This window comes from Sturnira hondurensis, unplaced genomic scaffold (genome assembly GCF_014824575.4).
Source record: "Sturnira hondurensis isolate 20B ecotype Veracruz unplaced genomic scaffold, ASM1482457v3 Scaffold0016824, whole genome shotgun sequence".
Taxonomy (NCBI): Eukaryota; Metazoa; Chordata; class Mammalia; order Chiroptera; family Phyllostomidae; genus Sturnira; species Sturnira hondurensis.
In genome coordinates, this window is record NW_028089455.1 from 1,952 (window position 1) to 26,580 (window position 24,629).

Below are 24,629 nucleotides of genomic sequence, written 5' to 3' on the forward strand. Positions count from 1 at the left end.
ATATCCACATGTTTGAAAGCAGGAAGCTTTTGTAATTGTGTCTCAAGGGGTTACAAATTGGACAGAAAAGATAATTTGGAAGAGATCAGTATACGTCAGTTTAAAAAGCTTTCCTAATTACATTCTAATGAGGCAGAAAAATATATTGAAACAAGGGTTGATAGTGCATTTGATATAAAATACAGACATCTTAGTGAGTTTGTCTAGAAATAATTTGGGCTATGAATGAAACTGTTTTTCAAAGGTAAAGCTGTGGAATATTTTACTTGATCTTTTTATCATGTACAATTTGGAGTGAGAAAAATAGGTATACAGTGTGCAATAATTGATGTGACCTTCAACTTAAGGTTATTATAATTTTCTCAGTGTTTCAAAGAGGTCAATTAAAAAACAATCCTAAGGGAGAGAATTTTAGGAAGTTATACTGGTGAGGAAATAAATATGCCCAAACCAATAGCTTTCCTAGGGCTACTTGTTATTATTGAGACTGTATGAAGGAATCAAACAGGTTACTCACTAATTACATTCTTAGCTGTGCAGTTCTGAAGATCAGCTATAAGTTTACTCAGTTTTGCAAATATCTATCAAGGTCCTTCTGAAGGGGTCTTACCTGAGACCAGGAGCTCCAGGGGGTCGCTGGGCTGTGACAGCAGGTAGGGGCTGCTGTGGTTTGCGCTGTAGCACCTGTAGGTTCCCGCGTGGGCCAAGGTCACAGGACCCATGGAGAACTCTGCCTGGTGCTGCTGAGCTCGGGACTGTGAGCTGAGACGCAGGGGGGGATCGGCTTCCCCCTCCTTGGACAGAAGGAAAGTGTCCCTGGGGCTCTGTGACTGACACAGCAGGGTCACATTCTCTCCTGAGGCCACTGTGGGGCCAGGCTGCACCGAGAGGGAGAGTCTGTCAGAGGACCATCCTAGAGAGAGGGGGGCAGGTGAGGGGCTGCTGCCCACCATGTTCTGACCTGAGAGTCACCGGGCCCCTCTCTGAGGACCCTCCTCTCTGTCTGTCTCTGTTTTCTCTGAGTCTCCCCCTCCCCCTCCCACCTCCTGTCTCTCTCTGCCTCTCTCCCTGGGGACCCCACACCCCTTGTCCTGGCCATCACCATCTCCGACCCCCGGAAGGGCCCGAGCAGACTCTGGGTCCCTGACTGAGCCTGCTGGCTCCTCACCTGCCACCAGGATGTCCAGGGGGTCACTGGGGGCCGACCACTCAGAGGAGAGGTTGTGTCCACCATAGCACCTGTACCGGCCTCCATGGGAGCTGCTCACAGAGCCCAGGGGGAAGTTGGCCTGAGAGAGCCCAGCCTGGGGCTGCAGGACAGAGCTCTGGGGGAGGTCTTGTCCCCCCTCCTTGGACAGAGCGAATCTGTCATAGCTGATGTCAGAGCGACACTGGAGGGTCAGCTTCTGTCCAGAGGCCACGATGGGGCCCTGCTGGGTCAGGAGGGAGGGCCTCTCTGAGCCACCTGCAGGCACCAGATGGGAGTGACAGGGCTGCTCCTCCTATGAACCCTCCTGCTGGCCTGGCCCCCACACCCCACTGTCTCTCTGTCTCTGACCCAGGAGCCCCTGTACCCTCTCACCCCACTTTTCACACGAGGCTCCCCTCCCAGTAAAGACCCCAATAAACTGTCTGGTGACTCAATATATGGATGGAACCAGGATAGGACTTCCTCACCTGAGACCAGGAGCTGCAAGGAGTCACTGGGCCATGACCACAGCTGGGGTCTGTCCCTGTAACAGCCATAGCATCTGAATGTCCACCTGTGGCTGGGGGTCACGGGGCCCACAGAGAACGGGGCCTGGGACTGCCCACTGGGGTGTCGCTGTGAGTTCAGGGTTCTTGAGAACCTGTGTTCTCCTTCCTTGGTCAGGATGAACCTGTGAAATCCTAGTCCAGAGCCACACTGGAGGGTCACAGTCCCTCCTGAGGTCACCACAGGGCTGGGCAGGGCTGAGAGGCTGGGTTTGTTGTAGGCTCCTAGGGGAGAAGGGGATAGCATGTTAAATGGGGTCACACCTCCCTCACTGCTCCCTTGGGGCTGGGTGGTGAGGGTGAAACCCCCTGAGAGCATCTCCTTCCTGAGGGCAGATCCTGAGGCTGGAACCCCTGAGTGTCCCCTCACCTGTCACCACCAGCTCCAGGGGGTCACTGCGCTCAGACCAGCCAGTGGGGCTGAGATAGGAGCAGTGATATTTCCCTGTATGATACTCTGTCATGTGTGTGATGGAGAACTTGACCTTATCCCCTGGATATAGTGGCTTCTGTTTGTCCCAGGGCGGTGGGCTTCCATCTTTATCCAGATGGAACTCACGGGCCTGCAGGGTCCCCTGACACCAGATGGTCACAGAGCTCTGCAACAGGGTTATAGTTCCTGGCTCAGCCCAGAGGGTGGGTTTGCGGAGCGTCCCTGGAAGGAATGAGAGCCTGAGTCACAAGACATTTCCACCCCAGGGCCCACATCTCAGCCCCAACCCTCTCAGATGTCCCCCATCCATTAACCCAGAACTTCTATTCTCCATCCACAGCTGCTTGATGGAGAAAGAAGCATGTCTTTTATGTGGCGAGGGTGCTGGGAACCCTGAGGACAGACTCACCTGCCTGCCGTGGGTTCCTCAGTCCAAGGCTCAGCCCTGCAAGAGAGCCCCTGTGAGACATTTGCCCTGAGTCCTGAGCAGAACCCTTTTTCCCAGGAGCCTCCCAAGCCCTGGGGTCCTCACAGAGCAGGGCTTCCCCTCCCCCTTCACATCTCACCGAGGCAGAGCAGGGCCCTGAAGATGGGGGGCATGGCGTCTCCTCTCTGTGAACCCAGCTGTGCAGAAGGAGGAGACCGGGGTGCGTTCAGTGTAGACAGACTCACAGGGTGTGGCCAAGGGGAGGCTGGCTGACCCGGTCACGGGGTTGTAACGTCACCAGACCCTGAGGAAGGGGAACACTGAACCCCCAGGAGTCCGGCTCTCATTCTGTTGATGCAGGAAGAATTAAACCTGGAGCCTCCTAAGACGCCCCTTGCAGGTGAGGTGACGCAGGGCCTGACCTTCGAGGTCAGAGCCTCCCCCATGGGACCCCATTCCCTCCCCACCTGACCATCAGCCTCTCCCCGTGGGTCCTTCCCTTGCACAGTGGTCACCCGGGCCCTAGAGACACACCAGGAAGATGAGGGTCCCAGTGCCTGCAGAGCTCAGCTCAGCAGAGACACGGTCCCCTCCTCACTGTGCAGTCAGCCGAGTGTCACTGGGACAGTGAGCACAAAGGACAGACATGGGGACGTTAGAAAAGGACATTCGCATGTTTCCCTGACCCCAGAGTGAGGCTCTCTTTCTATCCCATCCACCCTCATCGACTTCTCATGTTTTTTTAGCAACAGCGTCCACCCACCTTCCTGGGGACAAGTCTCTGAGGGGGCAAGTCACTGATCCCTGCCCCCTCAGTGGCCTTGTTTCCTGGTTCAAACCTCCTCCTCATGCTCTGGTCCTGCCTTCAAGCTTCAGGGGACATTGATTTGGGTTAGAGTCCTGATTTTTACTTAAAGCAGATATGTACTTAAATACTCCTCATCCAACGTCCATGTGTCCTTGAGTGGTGATGTCCAGTCTCTGCCTCAGTCTCCTCATCTGGATCCTGTTGTCACAAACCCCAGTCCCCACAGAGGCTGTGGGTCAGTGGTGCTGGTTCATGACAGGGAGACTTCCATTTCTAGACCAGATGAGGTCGTGAGGGTCTGGGACCTGAGAGGATCAAGGTGTCCAGGGTCAAGGGCAGGATTGTTTTGTCCACTCGAGACCCTGTGTGCTGTGAACACCAAGCACAGCTACTCACAACAGCTCTGAAGTATGTAGCCGCAGACATGTGCAAGAAAGAGAGATGAAAGTGCCCAAATGGAGAGGGACCCACATGGAGGACAGAGACGGTGACTGAGTGGCCCCCAGCACCCAGGCCATTTTGTAGGATGCAATTCTGAGAGACTGGAATTAGAAAGCTAAGATACGTGGACACGAGAAAGGGGGTGTCCAATGAATACTGAGAGTTTCAGGAGGAGTGGGAAGGCTGGTGCCTGTGTCTGCCCTAGAGACCAAGGTTGGGCATTTCACAGAGGGGCACAGAGCCCCGCAGGGTCAGGTACGTTGTGTGTGGTGTAGGATGACATGTGTGTCTTTCTATTCATGGCAAGAGGGGGGATTGGTGAGAGCCAACTTTCAAACAATCACAATACTGAAGATGGGAGAAACATATTCATGGTTTTAATTGTAAACGTAGGACTCTGTAGTGACCTAAATTCTTATCAAACACCATGTGAAAGTGTCAAAGGGGAAGGACCCATTTAGTACGACAAGAGGGAGTCAGGGTCTGACCTGCTTGAACTCGAGTCTCTGGTATCAAATCCACCACAGCAGGCTCTGGCTTCTGAGGGCTTGGCGTGTAGAATCAAAACCAACAGAGAAGTCCCACACCTTGTATTGGAATGATATCTTTTATTTGAAAAAAGCAAATGTCTTCAACTATCCTAATGAAAATAAGCACTTCGCAGACATACAAGACCTCCGATATTTTATTGTTTACAAGCTCAGTGCAAGCAAACGAAAATAGGCATGTAAACCAAAAGAATAATGGACAAAAGTCAAGTCAGTGAGATGCAAAAGGGAGAAAAATAATGACAGAAGAAATCAACTTTGCAAAAGAACATGTGTATATACATTCACACACACATATATATATATATATTTACATTTCAGAGAGGTTAAAGTGTTTTGAGTGTGTGTGAGTGAGAAAGAAAGGATATAGACATACACAGAGCTTCGGAAATTAGATACCAGGAGTTAAGTTAGTGTGTGATAAGCTTTACTTATGCAGAGAAGAGGAGGAAGCAAAATTGGGTTGCTATGAGAAATTCCAATACTAACAATGGGGGTAACTACCCTAATTGGAAATGCACATACAATGTCCAAATTAGTTGATGTAATTACATAAAATATAATTAATTTAAAGTGGCTCTGGAAAATTTTAAAAATACTATTTAAATTAAACTTATTATTTAGATGAAAAGGTGGCAAACAGTCAAAATGATTGATTTATCATCAAACATTGAGACTTCTGCACAAGATGGCGGCAGAGGTACACATGAAACTCATGCTCTCCCACAACCACCACCAAATGTCTACTAAAGGACAGAACAGTTATCCCTCATAGTCATCTGAAAGGTAGCTGAACGGAAGTCCCATAACAAAGAGTTTAAAAAGAAGCCACATCGAGACAGGCAGAGACCTGAGGACACACGATAAGCTGTTGCCACATCTACAGAGAAAGTTCACATACATGGATTTTATCTTGACTGTGGAGGTCCCCCCTATGGGTTAAGTGATCCCAGCCCCACACCAGGTTCCCCAGCCCAGGGGTTCAGTGATGGGAAGTGACGTCCCCATCACTTCTGGTTGTAGAAACCAGCAGGGATTATGGCCCAGTGAGACAGAAGCAACTGGAGTCTCAGGTGTCCTATGAATGGGCCTGTGCACAGACTCACTTGGACTCATCCCTCTGAGCTCCAGTGCTGGGGCAACACTGGGTAAGGCACCAGGGACATATGGGCAGGAAGTGAACTATCTGACTTTGGGGCCTGGGCTGGAGGGGCAGCTTCACCCAGACACACATGCTGAGTGCTCCCCACAGGCACAGGCAGGTGCCAAAACTGAGTCTCCATCAACCTAAATCACATGTTCACCCCACTCTGAGGATTCCCTGAGGCTCTGCCCAATCCAACTTATCAGAACCCTCAAGCCACTTCCAGGAGATTTTCCTACAATCAGCCTGTCTTGGCTCATGCTACACTCTCTCAGAGGTCTGCAAAACCCAAACAAGCAGTGTCTAGCCACAGTGTGCCCCGTACCTAGCTAAGTGTCCCCAAGCCAGGCAGTAGTGGCAGCCAGCCTCCCATGGTAGTGGGGACCCTCCCCAGCACCTACAAGCCCAGCACAAGTGGCAGTCACTATTAGACTTCTTCATAGCTCATGCCAGTTGTCTCCAGGATGGGCACAGATGGTAGCTGACCTTGGCCTGCACATCCCGGGAGGCCTCGGAGCCAACACACTGAGTGGACAGCTTCAGACCACAGGAGAGCATCACCCAATCACCCCCACCAGTGACACACTGCAGGGGTGGAGTCAGCAGACACCAGAGCCCTGCTGAAGTCAGTTCTGCCCCGAGGGGTCAGCCCCCTCCCAGCTGTTCCTCCTCTGAGGGTGCTGGCCCCACCCTGGTGTTCCCCAGTCTGCAGTGAGCTCCTCCCATTGATGCACCAACAGCGGCTTTGCAGGCCGACCGTGACGGGCACAAAATATACAAGGTGATTAAACGAAGAACCCGCAACCAAGATTCCTCTACCCAGAAAAGCTGACATTTAGAATCCAAGAACAGATACAGAGCTTCCCAGCCAACAGGAAGCAAAAGGAGTTTGTCATGAGAAGCCAGTATTACAAGAAATGCTAAAGGGTCCTCTTTAGGTAGAAAGAAGAATGGCTAAAACTTTGAAATAAAATGGCAACAAATGCATGTCTGTGAACCATCAGTTTCAAGGCGAACAGAGAAAATGCTCCATTCGAGAACTACAGGGGAGCAGAATGAGCAAGGACACAAGACCCATATACGTGCTGTCTACTACAGACTCACTTCAGGCGGAAAGGCACACACAGACTGAGAGTAAAAGGATGGAAAAATATATGCTCTCAAAGTTAAAAAACAGAAATCGAAGTAGCAATACTTACAGAAGACACAACCTCCTTTCAAACAAAGACTATAGCAAGAAGTGAGGAAGGGCTGGTGCTGAGGAGATTTAAGAAATAGAAAGGTGTAAGACAACACCAGACAGCCATAGAAAAACAAGCAAAAATCCCTAACATTAGACTTACAAAAGTTGCTATTCACATATACGGTGAACTTTAAAGTTTTCAGCTTCATATTTCACCAGAGAGTGCACATGAACCCACACCACTGTATGAATACATATATAGAATTACTCTTACAGTACTTTTCTCTTTCATGTAAATTTTAGAATCAGCTTGTCAATATTTAAAGCACAATCTTGTGGTGTTTCATTATAGCTGGACTTTTTGAAAAATGTCCCTGAGAAGATATGTACTCTTGAAACTAGGATTTGAGGATCTGACTTTTTTTTGTCCTGGAGAAGGCAGAATCGGGGCCATTCATGCATCTCAGACTCACCCACGCAGATATTGCATTCTACCCAGCAGAGTTTTTTCTCCATCTCAACAGGACACTGTTTGTGAAACAGGAGTATTTCACGTTTTTAGGCTACCACTCATCCTTGTGATGTGTTTCACAGAACTCAACAAAGAATCAGCTTCCAGGTACTCATGGGTACTTTTCTGTGACTAAAATAAGTCTGAGGGGAAATCTCATTTCCTCAACAACATGAGTCTATCTTCCTATTGTCTTCAGCTGAATGACTACCCTAAGTCCAAGAGTGTTCATCCTTGGGCCTTAACTGAACTCTCAGTTCCTGTTATGTCTTTTGAAGGAAGATTTACTTTGTGCTGTGGAATGTGTTCTGGCTTCTCAATGCAATGCAAGAGCAATGAGTACATGCGCTTAAAATGTAGTGGTCATGCACGTCAGCTATGGAAGGAAGTGTGCAGCTATACAATATTCTGCACAAAACGTGGAAACCCTGTAGTCCTACTTATATTCCCTTGAACGCTAAATTCAAGGATCCCTGGATGAGATACCTAGGGGGCTGCCCACTAGATGGGATGGAGCTGTCCGCCACGCAGTGCTGAATTCACTCTCAGCCTCCCAGGATTAACATAAGAAAGGAGAGGACATTATTATAGGTGGTGGGGGTCCATGGTCTTAAGGAAAATATTTGAGATACATATGCACCTTTCTGGTCAAGGTCGGACCAGGTCTGGAACCAGAGAGCTGTCCTGACTTGCAGATTCCGTGATTAGACATTTGAATTTACCTTGCAGCCTCAGGTTGGGGCTGCTCATCCACCAGGGAATGTGGGACAGTCCCACCGCCCGTTCTGTAGCAGAGCTCTGGAGAATGTGTCTCTCAGTTGTTAAAGTGAAGCTGAAGAGGCAGAGTCACAGGATGTGGTGGGCAGGGTCCCCACACCACAGTGTGCAAGGGGCCTGCCACACAGGAAGAGGACAAGCTCTGCTCAGCCTAAAAATAGCAGGTGCTGAGGGTTTCACTGGAGCCACATTAGGCGACATGCCTCATGTCTCAAGTGCCACACTGAGTTTTCCTAAAGTGTACAATCACGTAGTGATGTAACATCCCTTCCTGCCATTGGAAATCCATATCGACTATGCAGTTTATGACATTCAATGTCCTTGGGCCAAGCTAATATATAAGATGGTTACTAATGTGAAACTATTTTCAGAAGATATAGGAAATCCATCTCCCACCTAGTATTTATTAAGTCTAGTACCAGGTGCATATTTTTTTTTTACTCTCCTGCCTAACAGAAATCAGTGTCTTGGACAGTTTGATTCTTCATGTGTAGAAGAGAACAAAACAGCCCAATCTGTTTTATTGTTTTAGCTGAAATCATTTTGTGCATATGAGTCAAAACTCAGTTTCTTGTTCTTTGTGTCACTATGGAGACAGAGACAAATTATATATATGCAGAGAGAGAGAGAGAAAGAGAGAGAGAATGAATTAGTTTGGCAAGGTTGCTCAGTAAAAGACAACTAACTAGGTGGCTTAAGACAACAGAAATTTATTGTATTGTCTCATATGTCACATTCTGAGGCCAGAGAGGTTGATTGACAGATAGAGATAAAGAGACACACTGACTGATACACAGGTACATAGACGCCCAGATGCACACACATGGATACAGAGATAGATTTGTAGATACACAACGTCTCCAACATTTGCTGTCAATAGACTCCATTACCTACCCTGATCTCTAGGTAGGTTTTGATAACATCATGCTGGAAGGAAAAATATTTATCCAGCTTTATTGGGAGTCAGCAGGAAAATATGAGAGTAATTGAAGATGAGCATGTGTACATATCTGAAAAAGAAAGGGAGGATTCAAATTTTGAGCCAAAAACTGTTTTACAGTAGAATATAATGAGTTAGAAAACTTTTGTCTTTTTTAAAAAATACACTTTATTGGTTAGGCCATTACAGTTGTCCCATTTCCCTCTCTTTATTTCCCTCTGCCCTGTACACCCCTCCCACTATCATCCCCCACCTTAGTTCATGTCTGTGAGTTGTACTTATAAGTTCTTTGACTTCTCCATTTCCCATCCTATTCTTAACCTCTCTCTGTCTATTTTGTACCCAAATTTCTGCTTCTTCTTCCCTGTACCTTTCCCCCCATTCTCTCCCTCTCCTTCCTCACGGATAACCTTCCGTGTGATCTCTATTTCTGTGAATCTGTTTTTGTTCTAGTTCTGTGCTTAGTTCATTTTTCTTTGTTTTTTTTATGCTCAGTTACTGATAGTTGTGAGTTTGTTGTCATTTTACTGTTCATGGTTTTGATCTCCTTTTTCTTAGGTAAATCCCTTTAACACTTCATATAACAAGGGCATGATGACGACCAACCCCTTTAACTTGGTCTTACCTGGGAAGCACTTTATCTGCCCTTCATTTCTAAATGATAGCTTTGCTGGAGAGAGTAATCTTGGATGTAGTTCCTCACGTTTTATGACTTCAAGTACTTCTTTTCAGCCTCTTCAGGACTGCAAGGTTTCTTTTGAGAAATCAGCTGGTAGTCTTATGGGAACTCCTTTGTAGGTAACTGTCTCCTTTTCTCTTGCTGCTTTTAAGATTCTTTTCTTATCTTTAATCTTGGGTTATGTAATGATGGTGTGCCCTGGTGTGTTCCTCCTTGGGTCCAACTTCCTTGGGACTCTCTGAGCTTCCTGGACTTCCTGGAAGTCTGATTCCCTTGCCCGATTGGACAATTCTCCTTCATTATTTGTTCAAGTAAGTTTTCAATTTCTTGGTCTTCCTCTTCTCCTCTGGCACCCGTATAATTCAGATGTTGGAACATTTAAAGATGTGCTGGAGGTTCCTCAGCCTCTCCTCATTGTTTTGAATTCTTGTTTCTTCATTCTGCTCTGATTGAAGGTTTCTTTCTTCTTTCTGCTCCAAACTGATGATTTGAGTCCTGGTTTCTTTCCCATCACCGTTGCTTCTCTGTAGATTTTTCTTTACTTCACACAACACAACCTTTATTGCTGCCTTTTTTTAATGCTGTTGAAGTACCCAGGGAGTTCCTGGAGGATGCTGATAACCGGTGTTTTGAAGTGTGCATCTGATAGGTTGGCTGTCTCCTCATTGCTGAGCTGTATTTTTTCTCGAGCTTTAAACTCTTCTTTCATTTGGGCCATTTTTGTTTCTGTCTTGTTGCACCTGTTAGGTAGTAGAGGGTAGAGCCTTAGGTATTCACCAGGGTGGGGCAACCCACATGGCTGCGTTGTGACGCTGCGTGTGTGGGAGGGGTCTGAGAAGGAACAGTGCTGCTTGCTCTGCTCTCTGCTGGTTTTCAATCACTTCCTGGGCTACCCACGAGCAAATTGGGCCCTCTGGTGCTGATTCCTGGGTGGGTGGGTTTGTGTACATTCTAGGACCCTGTTGGTCTGTCCAAGGATCTCTCCTTTGAGGCTGGGAGTTTCTCCCACTGCCACCTCAGTCCCTACAGGTGTTTTCAATTAGAGACTCTGAGGCTTTATTTTTCTCTACTAAAACCCGGGGTTGTGGGACCTATCTTGCTCCCCAGGTGTTCCTCCCAGTTTACCCACCTGCAAATGTGTGACTGCCCAGTCTGTGAGCCACTGCCTCACCTGCTCTGCCAGTCACCACCTTGTCATGAGTTTCCTCCACTGAGCTACCCACCTTCTCCCCATGCACAGGTATGGATGAAAGTTTCTTCTTTACCTCCTTGCTTTTCAGACTTTTATATAGTATAATTTTCTGCCAGTTCTGGTTGTTTTTATTGTAAATTTGTTGTTGCCCTTCTTTTTGGTTGTGCAAGGAGGCACAGTGTAGGTGCCTACCTACACCTCCATCTTGGCTGGAAGTCCCTGAGTTAGAAATCTGAGAGAGGAAATACCCAAATGTGTGAATATAGTAAAACAATTCTTCCTCCCTGACTGGTGTGACTCCGTGGATAAAGTGGTGATCTGTGAACCAAAGGGTCATTGGTTCAATTCCCAGGCAGGAGACATGCCTGGTTTTCTGTTCAGGTCCCTGGTAGGGGGTGCGTGAGAGGCAACCACACATTGATGTTTCTCTCCCTGTCTTTTTCACTCCCTTCCCCTCTCTCTAAAAGTAAATAAAACATAGATTTTAAATGAAAAGAATTGTTTTTGTGAAGGATGAGATACAACTGAAGTTCTAGTTATGACAGTGGAGTACAATATTGATAAAAATTGTAAAATTCAGCATGGTGAGACTAGAAGTGGGGATTTACATTACTGGGGACTAGAATGAGGAGGGCCAATGTCGTATCTGTGGTGTCGGAAGGAAAGAAGTGACCATGACATTTAGTAACAGCTCACAAGAACAATAATTGAACATTTTACAGAGATGAGGAAGACCAGCTAAGTGACAGGGGGTATGTATGTAAAAATGGAATCTCCATCTTGTTGTTGTGGTAAATGGAGCAGTTGAAGGATGAATTAAAAGGAAAAACTTGTGTTTTACATTGAATTGTACACATTCAAATGATAAGTTTTACTTTATGTGCATTGAACTCAAAATCACAGCAAGAAGCATTAGGAGTAAATTCATCAGCTGGGAGCGAACCCATCAGCTGGAAATGTGTGAGCAGGTTGCTACTTTGAGAAGATGATGTTGTGTGGGAATAGGTGGCAGAAGTGAGGAATGGATGATAAACTGGGATAAAACTCCAGCCCTCATGTAACAGGGAGGTAATGAGCTGATCAGTACTCTCTGTGGTTTATGAGAATTTCTCACAAAACCCAACCCAAATCTCATAATAGGAATACAATTGCAGCTGAATGAGAAGAGGTGGGAACGTTTCCTTGTCATTATCTTCGTCTAGGAGGTGTGCAGTGTGCTCTGTTCCGAGGAGCTCAGGGAGCGCCCATGACAAGCACATTGCGGCCATGACCCAGGTGTGTGAGTCTGTGGAGGGGAGGTGGACACTGGGAAGGGGCTGCTTTGTAGGACCAGTTGGCTCTGCTTGGGATGGAGAGTTTAGCTGAGCCTCATCTCCAACAACATGGACCAGAAAGTGCACCCACTTGGCTGGGCTGGAGTGAGGTGGGGACCTGTGGCAAGACTTTGTGNTAAAACTCCAGCCCTCATGTAACAGGGAGGTAATGAGCTGATCAGTACTCTCTGTGGTTTATGAGAATTTCTCACAAAACCCAACCCAAATCTCATAATAGGAATACAATTGCAGCTGAATGAGAAGAGGTGGGAACGTTTCCTTGTCATTATCTTGGTCTAGGAGGTGTGCAGTGTGCTCTGTTCCGAGGAGCTCAGGGAGCGCCCATGACAAGCACAGTGCGGCCATGACCCAGGTGTGTGAGTCTGTGGAGGGGAGGTGGGCACTGGGAAGGGGCTGCTTTGTAGGACCAGTTGGCTCTGCTTGGGATGGAGAGTTTAGCTGAGCCTCATCTCCAACAACATGGACCAGCAAGTGCACCCACTTGGCTGGGCTGGAGTGAGGTGGGGACCTGTGGCAAGACTTTGTGCAGGGAGGGTCTGTGACAGGCAAGTTCAGGTGCATGGGAGTGAACCCCTCAGCTGGGAGTGAGGGTTTGCAGGAAACCAGAGAAGAGGCTGATGTGGCAACAACCACCATGATGTCCTGTGTCTTCACCTGAGTGTGACTGTGGAGGGGAACTGGGTGACAGAAAGAGGGGCTTAGGGTTGGAGCTTTGGGTGTGTTCATTGTGTGGGGAGAAGAGGGGGAAAGCTGAGGGTTTGTGTGATCTCTTCCTGGGTGGCCTGGGGATCCAATGGGGCTTTTCCATGACTGACCACCAAACTGAGGGGCTGGAGGCGTGGGGAGAGAATTACAACATGGTCACCTGACCCACAGCAGGAGCCACCTGCCTTCCTGGCAACTGATCTTCCACTTTGTTTCTTCCTCCCACTTCCTCTCTCTGACTTCCTCACATCTGTGAGCAGGAGACCTTCTCTCCATCTATCCCATCCAGGCCCCTGAGCACGTCTGCCTCCTCACTGCCCTGCTCTGTGAGGGGTAACCCTGCATTTGACACTGGTCACTCCGTCTCCATGTGCTGGGCAATAGTGCCAGTTGAAGACAATTCGCAGGTTTTAAGCTAAGACGAGGGGAAACATTATTGACCCTCTGCTGTGAGCCAGTTTCTTCCCCTCTCCCTTTTTTCTCATTGCAAACAAGGGTGGAAGCTCAGCTCTCACGGGTGTTGTGAGGATCAGCAGAGCCTGAGACATGAAGAGGCTCCACCTGTGTTATTTATTTGCCTGATTAAGACACTGGCATGAGAGACTTGTGGGAGGAAGGGCTAGTTGAAAGCAGCCTATGTATCTTACCCCTAGGCCCCAAGGGGCATCATTAGCCACAGGGCATCCTTGGTTAAATGGCAGGTGAGCCCAGACTGAGGGGAGACAGGAAGGACGCCTCTCGTCCTGGATCCTGGACTCACCACACTCAGGAGTGAGGGTGGGAATCCCACCAGGGGCTGAGCCTGAGCCCTGGGCACTGAGGGCATCTCGGACCTGGTGGGAGTCCCACCTCCCATGAAACTGCCTGAGGAAGTGGGGCCACTTTTATGGTAATAAGGATCCACAGGAAACCATGACCATTGACTTGCATTTCTTTTTAATGGTGTAAATTCATGTAACATAAAACTGATTCTTTTAATACATAGAATTCATTGGACTCTAATAAATACACAATGTCAACTACAACTTTTATCTAGTCTTAGTAAGAAATTTGTGTAACCCCTTCCCTAAATGCCACAAAGCGTTCAGTCTCCCATCTCTGCTCCTCGTCAGCCCCCGACCAGCCCACCTGACTCCCGTCTCTGTGGGTGTCCTCCTCCTGGACACTTCCCACAAACGCAGTCACAGAAGACGTGATCTTTTCTGTGTGGCTCCTGTCACTCAGCTGCAGACTGTTGACATTCCCCCACCAGGTAGCAGGTGTCGGTACTTTGTCTTTATGGCTTAAAACCCTCCCGGGTGATGAAGACACCACATTTGTTAATGTGAGTGGGATCTAGCATGGAGGGGTGTGTGGCTGGGAACCCAGACCAGCCATGTGGGGTGGCCCCTCATGTCACAGGGGGGAGAACAGAAGGACAGTCAAGGAGAGTCAGCAATGATGAGGAGGGACAGCCCCACAGTGGGATGGAGGAGGGGGTCTCTCACATTTCCTGCCCCCAAATCTCGTCTGCCAGATCTGCTCCCCTGGACACATCAGCAGTTTCCCCACCTGTGGTCAGACTGTCCTTCACCACCTCCTGGGTCATCATATGGGCTCCACAGCTCCCCCTCTCTGAACAGTGCCCTGTCCCCTCTGTGTTCATATCCTGGCGGCAGCCTGGTCCAGTCTCTCAGTGTCTTGAGCCTGAAGCAGCAAGACCCCCAGGGCCAGCAGGAGCAATGCAGCCACACCCATGCGGATGAGATTCTCCACTGTGTAGTCTTGGGAGGCTGCAAAATGTGGGGACAGACATCAGCATTGTCAGGCAGCCCTGAATCTCCAGGACTCTGGTGTCCCCCCAGGCTTTCCATTCCCCTCGATGTCAGCGTCTCTGGGACATCTGATTGCAGCTCTGGCTCCCAGCCACCATGACAAGAGCGAGCCGTGCCCAAGAGCTCAGGACTATCGAAAAAAAGAAAATGGTCTCAGATCAGGAACAATTTAGAGCTGTTTGTTCTGGGTTCTCTCTGCGACTGAAGACCCCAGAAGCTTACTGTCCTGGAGCTGAGAGATCCGCATTTTCCTCATGTGAGGGCACTGGTCCATGGAGGAGGGGTGGTGTCGGAGTCTCCTGAGTGGCAGGTGCACAAAGGGGTGAACGTCTGGGGCAGTGTCTCCTTCACCCGACCCCCTCAGGACTCTGTTCTCTGGGGTCTGCTGTTTAATCGTCACCTGGAAATTTTAATCTATTCATTCTTTTATTAACCTGTTTTTATATAACAAAAGTACCATAGGAGTTATAATTACCAGATTAGATATTTGGGCACGTGGATGAATATTTGTAGATATATAAATTTAATATCAATATACAAGTAAATACAGGGTGAGGCAAGAGTAGGCTTATAGTTGTGAATTCCTGAAAAACAGAATTACATATTGTGTTGTAAGTAATAATTGCTGTATTCTTTTTTGTACAACTTTAATCCTACTTTTGCCCATATGTTGTATAAGTACATTTTAAAGAGTATATTATAAAATATTTCATAAAATGCATGTGTATATATAGTGACACACATATCCACTCTTACATAAATACTACGTTTTATATCACCATCTATATCTCCACCTCTTTGTGCGGCACCAATAAATATTGTTGTGTGTGGGGACAGAGAAAGAGACTTGAGATGAACAGGTGATAAGGAGGCAGGTCCCCAGAAGGGTCTAGTCTGGTCTTTGATGGGGAATGAAGTCTCCTCTGTGGGATGGAGGGAGGGGGCAGAGGAGAAGGGGGGCTGGGACTCGGGGCCTGGGAACACGGAGTCAGAGGTCAGGTGAGGGGCCCAGAAGGAGCAGGCACCATCTCCTCCTTTTGGACGAACTGTGAAAATTCTGGCAAAATTTTATGGATGGATGCCTAACCATGTGATTTTTACCCCAAATCACAACCTCCACACACTGCCAACCAAGGAATCTCACAGTTGTGGTTTTCACACTTCGAGGAACAGAGAAGTCACCGCAAGTTGTGGTGTTTGTGAGAACCAAAAGTGGGAAATTATGGGAATTTGCTTCCCCATCTTGATATAGAAAACAAAATGTAGAAAAGTTATTTATTTATATTCTAGTTCCAAAGGTCCACACCAAAATTCCAAATATCAGCTCACAGCATTCAGGAAATGCACATGGAAAAATAAATGTTATTCATTTGCATTGATATCCACATGGTTGAAAGCAGGAAGCTTTTGTAATTGTGTCTCAAGTGGTTATAAATCAGACAGAAAAAATAATTTTGAAGAGATCAGTATATGTCAGTTTAAAAAGCATTCCTAATAACATTCTAATGAAACATAAAAATATACTGAAACATGAAGGTTAATAGTGCTTTCGATAGAAAATGTAGACATCTTAATAAGTTTGCCTGGGAATAATTTGGGTTATGAATGAAACTTTTTCGGAGGTAAAGCTGTGGAATATTTTACTTGGTCTTTATATCATGTGGAATTTAGAGTGAGAAAAACAGGGATACAGTGTGCAATAAGTGATGTGATCTTTGACTTGTGGTTATATAATTTTCTCAGCGTATCGGTGAAATGAAATGAAAAACAATCCAAAGGGAGAGAATTTTAGGAAGTTATAGTGGTGAGGAAATAAATATGCCCAAGCCAATAGCTTTCCTAGGGGTACTTACTACTATTTAGACTGTATGAAGGAATCAGACTGCTTACATACAAATTACATTCTTAGATGTGCGGTTCTGAAAGTTAGCTATAAATTTTCTCAGTTTTACAAATATCTATCAAGTGCTTCTGAAGTTTGGTAAAACCTGATTTGAAATGTGTGTAATACAAAGACTTCATAGTAACAAGAAGTTATTTTCTCCAACAGATGTCTGGATTTAGCCTTCCCTATGAAACTAGGAACAGCATTATAGACATTTGAACGTTGGGCACATATACTGTCAATTAAACTGCTGCTCTGTACACTGCAGCGCTGCCCAAAAGTCCTCAGAAAGGAGCAGGAACAGACAGGGGCCCCCAGAACCACGGAGCAGACAGGGGAGCCCTCAGTGTGGGCAGGAGCCCCCAGCTCCTCCTGAGCCTGGCACAGCCCCTCCTCACTCTCAGGTGAGCACTGAGTGCTGGAGGCTCCAGGTGAGCCCAGAGGCCTGCAGAGCTGAGCTCCCAGGGGAGGGGGAACCCCAGGGGCTCAGACTCTGAGATGAAGATGCCAGGGTTGAGTGGGGAGGGGATCTGTCCTCTCTGCTCAGTCTAATCACCTTTCTCCTCACTTCTCACACGCCTCACTCCACCCTGCCTGCTCTTTCTCTCTGCTGAGATTCAGAACAGGGGGCTCAGGGGTGGGAGGCCCGGTCTGTTTCCACTTCTCAGCAGCTGGACCCCTGTGGGGGCCCACCAGGCCACAAGGGGATCAAGGACAGAGTTCTCCACTGTGAAAATGGTGGATGAACTTGGTTTCTGGTCCCTGGAGCCGGCGGGTACCTTGACATTTTCCTAACCTTCTAGTTCCCAGCCTTGAAGGATATAACAAGATTTTGGCATGAGTGTCATGTTCCAAGACGGTTATGAGAACTTCTTGCTCTTTTGATAGCTTAAGGGAGTGCACGAACTCTGAAAAACAACATTGTTTCTAGTTCCTTGCAGTCTTGCTTCAGGCGTTAGCAGTTTGTATATAAGACAGATGTTCCTTGAATAAAGTTGCCATTTGCCAGCAGAGCATTTGGTCCTCTCCATTCTTTTAAGTCCCTCGCCTCACCTCGCGACCACCCTTGCTGCGGTGGGCCGCGGCAGACCCCCTCTGTGGAACCTCTACATTCCTCATATATTTCTGCTCCTGAATCTTCTAGGGACAGGGCCCAGAGGGGAGGGAGCACAGAGAGGACAGGGTCAGGGGTCTTACCTGAGACCAGGAGCTCCAGGGGGTCACTGGGCTGTGACAGCAGGTAGGGGCTGCTGTGGTTTGCGCTGTAGCACCTGTAGGTGCCCCCGTGGGCCGAGGTCACAGGACCCATGGAGAACTCTACCCGGTGCTGCTGAGCTCGGGACTGTGAGCTGAGACGCAGGGGGGGATCAGCTGCCCCCTCCTTGGACAGAAGGAAAGTGTCCCCGGGGCTCTGTGACTGACACAGCAGGGTCACATTCTCTCCTGAGGCCACTGTGGGGCCCGGCTGCACCGAGAGGGAGGGTCTGTCAGACGACCATCCTAGAGAGAGGGGGGCAGGTGAGGGGCTGCTGCCCACCATGTTCTGACCTGAGAGTCACCAGGCCCCTCTCTGAAGACCCTCCTCTCTGTCTGTCTCTGTTTTCTCTGAGTCTCCCCCTCCCATCCCATCACCTATTTCTCTGTCTCTCCCTGGGGACCCCACACCCCTTGTCCTGGCCATCACCTTCGGAGACCTCCAGCGGGACCTGAGCAGACTCTGGGTCCCTGACAGAACCCACTGGTTCCTCACCTGCCACCAGGATGTCCAGGGGGTCACTGGGGGCCGACCACTCAGAGGAGAGGTTGTGTCCACCATAGCACCTGTACCGGCCTCCATGGGAGCTATTCACAGAGCCCAGGGGGAAGTTGGCCCGAGAGAGCCCAGCCTGGGGCTGCAGGACAGAGCTCTGGGGGAGGTCTTGTCCCCCCTCCTTGGACAGAGCAAATCTGTCATAGCTGATGTCAGAGCGACACTGGAGGGTCAGCTTCTGTCCAGAGGCCACGATGGGGCCCTGCTGGGTCAGGAGGGAGGGCCTTTCTGAGCCACCTGCAGGGACCAGATGGGAGTGACAGGGCTGCTCCTCCCATGAACCTGCCTGCTGGCCTGGCCCCCAGACTCCACTGCCTCTCTGTGTGTCTCTGACCCAGGAGCCCAGGTGTCCCCTTCACCACACCCAGCATGGGGCTCCCCTCCCAGCAAAAACCCCATTAACTTGTCTGGTACCTCAAAACATGGAAGGACCAACTTGGGCTTCCTCACCTGAGACCAGGAGCTTGAGGTCGTTACTGGGGAGTGAGCACATCTGGGGTCTTTCCCTGTAACAGCCATAGCATCTGAATGCCCACCTGTGGCTGGGGGTCACGGGGCCCACAGGGAACAGGGCCTGGGACTCCCCACTGGGGTGTCGCTGTGAATCCAAGGTTCTGGAGAACCTGTGTTCTCCTTCCTTAATCAGAATGAACCTGTTGAATTTCTGCTGTGAGCCACACTGGAGGGTCACAGTCCCTCCTGAGTTCAGGACAGGACTGGGCAGGGCTGAGAGGCTGGGTTTGCTGTAGTATCCTAGGAGAGGAGGCAGCATGTTACATGGGGCTCACACCTCCTTCATCCGCCCCCCACCCCCAGGGCTGAGTTGTGAAGGTGAGACCCCCTGAGAGCATCTTCCTTCCTGAGGGTAGATCCTAAGGCTTGGACCCCTGAATGTCCTCTCACCTGTTAACACCAGCTCCAGGGGATCACTGTACTCTGACCAGACACCTTGGCTGAGATAGGAGCAGTGATATCTCCCTGCAGAGTACTCTGTCATGTAGGTAATGGAGAACTTGGCCTTGTCTGCTGGCTGTAGGGGCTTCTGTCTGCCCCAGGGTTGTGGGCTTCCCTCTTTATGCAGACGGAACTCCTGGGCCTGCAGGGACCCCTGACACCAGATGGTCACAGAGCTCCCCATCAGGGTCACAGGGCCTGGCTCAGCCCAGAGGGTGGGTTTGGGCAGGGTCCCTGGAAAGAATCAGAGCCTGTGTCACCTCCAGTGCCCAGATCTCAGCCCCAGGATTTTCCCTGATGCCCCCATCCATTAATGCAGAACTTATGTTCTCTATTCATGGCTGCCCAATGGTGAAACACCTTGCTGTTTAAATAGAGAGGGTTCTGGGAACCCTAGGGACAGACTCACCTCCCTGCACTAGGGTCCTCAGGCCCAGGCTCAGCCCTGCAAGAGAGTCCCTGTGAGAGATTTGCCCTGAGTCCCAAGCAGACCCCTCCTCCCCAGGAGCCTCCTGCACCCTGGGGTCCTGACAGAGCAGGGCTTCCCCTCCCCCCTCACATCTCACCGAGGCAGAGCAGGGCCCTGAGGGTGGGGGACATGGTGTCTCCTCTCTGAACCCAGCTGTGCAGAAGGAAGAGACCACGGTGTGTTCAGTGTAGACAGACTCAAGGGTGTGGCCACTGGGAGGCTGGCCGTCCTTGTCACGGGGTTGTTACATCACCAGCCCCTCAGGAAAGGGAACAGTGTGTCCCCAGGAGTCCACCTCTCATTCCCATGATGCAAGCAGAATTAAACCTGGAGGCTCCTGAGATGCCACTTGCAGGTGAGGGGAAACAAGACACGTCCTTCCAGGTCAGAGCCTCCCCCTAGGGATCCTGTTCCCTCCCCACCTGACCTGAACCCCTCCCCATGGGTCCTTCCCCTGGACAGTGGTCACCCAGGCCCTGGAGACACTTCAAGAAGATGGGGTCCCTGTATTTGCAGAGCTCAGCTCAGCAGAGACACGGTTTCCTCCTCACTGTGCAGTTCAGGTGAGTGTCACTGTGACAATGAGCACAAAGAACAGACACGGGGAAGTAAGGGAAGGACTCCCGCCCCTTCCCCTGGCTGCAGAGTGTGGTTTTCTTTCTATCCCAGCCACCCTCACCAACTTTTCATGTTTTCTTAGACACACCATCTACTCACCTTCCTGGGGACAAGCCTCTGAGTGATCCCTGCCCCCCAGTGCCTCTTGTTTTCTGGTTCAGGCCTCCTCCTCATGTTGTGGTCCTGCCTACAAGCTTCAGGGGACATTAATTTGGACTAGCTCTGATTTATACTCTTAACAAATATTTATTGGAATACCCATCACCAAATGCCTGAGTGATCTGTGTGGTAATGTCCTGTGTCTGCCTCAGTTTCCTCATCTGGACCATCTTGTCACAAATTTCAGTTCTCAGTGGGTCTGTGGGTCAATGGTCCTGGCTCATGAGGGAGAGACTTCCATTTCCAGACCAGATGAAGATATGAGTTGGCTGAGACATGAGATGAAGGCATCCAGAGTCAAGGGCGGGATTGTTCCTTCCACTTCAGACCTTCCCTTCACTGAATGTCAAGCACAGCTACTCACAACAGCTCTAAAGTAGTAGGCCCAGACACAAGTGGGAAAAGAGAAATGGAAGTTCCCCAAATGGAAAAGGACTCACATGGAGGACAGAGACTGTGACAGTTACCCCCAGTGCCCAGGCCATTTTGTAGGATGCACTTTTGAGAGACTGGAATTAAAAAACTAAGACACATGGAGACTAGAAAGAGGGCGTCCAATGGATTCTGGAGTTTTGAGAAGAGCAGGGAGACTGATGCCACTGTCCGCCCTAGAAACCAAGGTTGGGCATTTCACAGAGGAACAGAGCCCTGGTAGAACCAGGGAGCATGCATGTAGGATAGGATAAAATGTGTCATTTTATTCATGGCAAGAAGGGGAGATTGATGGGAGCTGACTTTCAAACAATCACAATACTGAAGATGGGGGGAAAATGCATATATATATATATATATATATATATATATATATATATATTCATGAGCTTAATTGTAGAATTGAGTACAGACCCAAATTTTTATCAAACGCCATGTGAAAGTGTCAAAGGGGAAGGACCCATTTAGTACGACAAGAGGGAGTCAGGTCTGACCTGCTTGAACTCTGGTCTCTGGTGTCAAATCCACCACAGCAGGCTCTGGCTTCTGAGGGCTTGGCGTGTAGAATCAAAACCAACAGAGAAGTCCCATACCTTGTATTGGAATGATATCTTTTATTTGAAAAAAGCAAATGTCTTCAACTATCCTAATGAAAATACGCACTTCGCAGACATACAAGATCTCCAATAGTTTATTGTTTACATGCTCAGTGAAAGCAAACGAAAATAGGCATGTAAACCAAAAGAATAATGGACAAAAGTGAAGTCAGTGAGATGCAAAAGGGAGAAAAATAATGACAGAAGAAATCAACTTTGAAAAGTACATGTGTATATACATTCACATATATATATTTACATTTCAGACAGGTTAAAGTGTTTTGAGTGTGTATGAGTGAGAAAGAAAGGATATAGACATACACAGAGCTTTGGGAATTAGATAGCAAGAATCAACTTAGTGTGTGATAACCTTTTCTATGCAGAGAAGAGGAGGAAGCAAAAGTGGTTTGCAATGATAAATTCCAATACTAACAATGGGGGTAACTACCCTAATTGGAAATGCACATACAATGTTCAAAATAGTTGATGTAGTTACATAAAGCTTAATTGATTCAAAATGGCTGTGGAAATTTTTTAAAAACTATTTAAAATGAAACTTACTTCTTTAAATGAAAAGGTGGCAAACATTCAAAATGATTGATTTACCATTAAACATTGAGACTTCTGCACAAGATGGCGGCATAGGTACACGTGGAACTCATGCTCTCCCACAACCACCACCAAATGTCTACTAAAGGACAGAACAATTATCCCTCGCAGTCGCCTGAAAGGTAGCTGAACGGAAGTCCCATAACAAAGAGTTTAAAAAGAAGCCACATCGAGACAGGCAGAGACCTGAGGACACACGATAAGCTATTGCCACATCCACAGAGAAAGTTCACATACATGGATTTTATCTTGACTGTGGAGGTCCCCCCTATGGGTTAAGGGATCCCAGCTCCACACCACGTTCCCCAGCCCAGGGGTTCAGTGATGGGAAGTGACACCCCCATCACTTCTGGTTGTAGAAACCAGCAGGGATTATGGCCCAGTGAGACAGAAGCAACTGGAGTCTCAGGTGTCCTATGAATGGGCCTGTGCACAGACTTACTTGGACTCATCCCTCTGAGCTCCAGTGCTGGGGCAACACTGGGTAAGGCACCAGGGACATATGGGCAGGAAGTGAACTGTCTGACTTTGGGGCCTGGGCTGGAGGGGCAGCTTCACCCAGACTCACATGCTGAGTGCTCCCCACAGGCACAGGCAGGAGCCAAAACTGAGTCTCCATCGACCTAAATCACACTGTTCTCCCCAATTTGATGATTCCCCGAGGCTCTGCCCAATCCAACTTATCAGCACACTCAAGCCACTTCCTGGAGATTGTCATACAATCAGCCTGTCTTGACTTACACTAAAGTCTCTCAGAGGTCTGCAAAAGCCAAACAAGCAGAGTCTAGCCTCAGTGTGCCCTGTACCTTAGCTAAGTGTCCCCAAGCCAGGCATTAGTGGCAACCAGCCTCCCATGGTAGTGTGGCCTTTCCCCAGCACCTACAAGCCCAGCACAAATGGCAGTCACTATTAGACTTCTTCATAGCTCATGCCAGTTGTCTCCAGGATGGGCACAGATGGTAGCTGACCCTGGCCTGCACATCCCGGGAGGCTTAGGAGCCAACACACTGAGTGGACAGCTTCAGACCACATGAGAGCATCACCCAATCACCCCCACCAGTGACACACTGCAGGGGTGGAGTCAGCAGACACCAGAGCCCTGCTGAAGTCAGTTCTGCCCCGAGGGGTCGGCCCCCTCCCAGCTGTCCCTCCCCTGAGGGTGCTGGCCCCACCCTGCTGTTCCCCAGTCTGCAGTGAGCTCCTCCCATTGATGCACCAACAGCGGCTTTGCAGGCCGACCATGACGGGCACAAAATATACAAGGTGATTAAACGAAGAACCCGCAACCAAGATTCCTCTACCCAGAAAAGCTGACATTTAGAATCCAAGAACAGATACAGAGCTTCCCAGCCAACAGGAAGCAAAAGGAGTTTGTCATGAGAAGCCAGTAGTACAAGAAATGCTAAAGGGTCCTCTTTAGGTAGAAAGAAGAATGGCTAAAACTTTGAAATAAAATGGCAACAAATGCATGTCTGTGAATCATCAGTTTCAAGGCGAACAGAGAAAATGCTCCATTCGAGAACTACAGGGGAGCAGAATGAGCAAGGACACAAGACCCATATACTTGCTGTCTACTACAGACTCACTTCAGGTGGAAAGGCACACACAGACTGAGAGTGAAGGGATGGAAAAATATATGCTCTCAAAGTTAAAAAAAAGAAATCGAAGTAGCAATACTTACAGAAGACACAACCTCCTTTCAAACAAAGACTATAGCAAGAAGTGAAGAAGGGCTGGTACTGAGGAGATTTAAGAAATAGAAAGGTGTAAGACAACACCAGACAGCCATAGAAAAACAAGCAAAAATCCCTAACATTCAACTTACAAAACGTGCTATTCACATGTATGGTGAACTTTAAAAAGTTTTCAGCTTCATGTTCCAGCAGAGAGTGCACATGAACCCACACCACTGTATGAATACATGTATAGAATTACTCTTACAGTACTTTTCTCTTTCATGTAAATTTTAGAATCAGCTTGTCAATATTCAAAGCATAATCTTGTGGTGTTTCATCATAGCTGGACTTTAAAAAAATGTCCCTGAGAAGATATGAACTCTTGAAACTAGAATTTGGGGATCTGACTTTTTTTTTTCTCCTGGAAAAGGCAGAATCAGGGCCATTCATGCATCTCAGACTCACCCACCCAGATATTGCATTCTACCCAGCAGAGTTTTTTCTCTGTCCCAACAGGACACTGTTTGTGAAACGGGAGTATTTCACGTTTTTAGGCTACCACTCATCCTTGTGGTGTGTTTCACAGAACTCAACAAAGAATCAGCTTCCAGGTACTCATGGGTACTTTTCTGTGACTAAAATAAGTCTGAGGGGAAATCTCATTTCCTCAACAAGATGAGTCTATCTTCCTATTGTCTTCAGCTGAATGACGACCCTAAGTCCAAGACTG

At 48.4% G+C, this 24,629-nt stretch overlaps 1 protein-coding gene across 1 annotated transcript; it reads right to left on the minus strand.

The window, feature by feature from the left end:
• Nucleotides 1–584: 584 nt before the first annotated feature.
• On the minus strand, nt 585–20,053 carry LOC119001570 (leukocyte immunoglobulin-like receptor subfamily A member 6). Its single transcript, XM_037066976.1, has 10 exons — nt 19,907–20,053; nt 19,750–19,785; nt 19,290–19,574; nt 18,837–19,139; nt 18,327–18,623; nt 17,774–18,076; nt 2,126–2,410; nt 1,678–1,980; nt 1,169–1,465; nt 585–913 (listed from the first exon to the last, which is right to left on the minus strand). Exons 1-10 carry the CDS (start codon nt 19,938–19,940, stop codon nt 585–587), a joined length of 2,472 nt encoding a protein of 823 aa, XP_036922871.1. The 5' UTR covers nt 19,941–20,053.
• Nucleotides 20,054–24,629: the final 4,576 nt, after the last annotated feature.

Coding starts and splice junctions, on each gene's coding strand:
- LOC119001570 (XM_037066976.1), bottom strand. CDS start 19,940: ATGTCCCCCACCCTCAGGGCCCTGCTCTGCCTCG. Junction 19,786..19,906: donor CAGGGCCCTGCTCTGCCTCG/GTGAGATGTGAG, acceptor ACTCTCTTGCAG/GGCTGAGCCTGGGCCTGAGG. Junction 1,981..2,125: donor CCTGGAGCTGGTGGTGACAG/GTGAGGGGACAC, acceptor CTTCTCCCCTAG/GAGCCTACAACAAACCCAGC.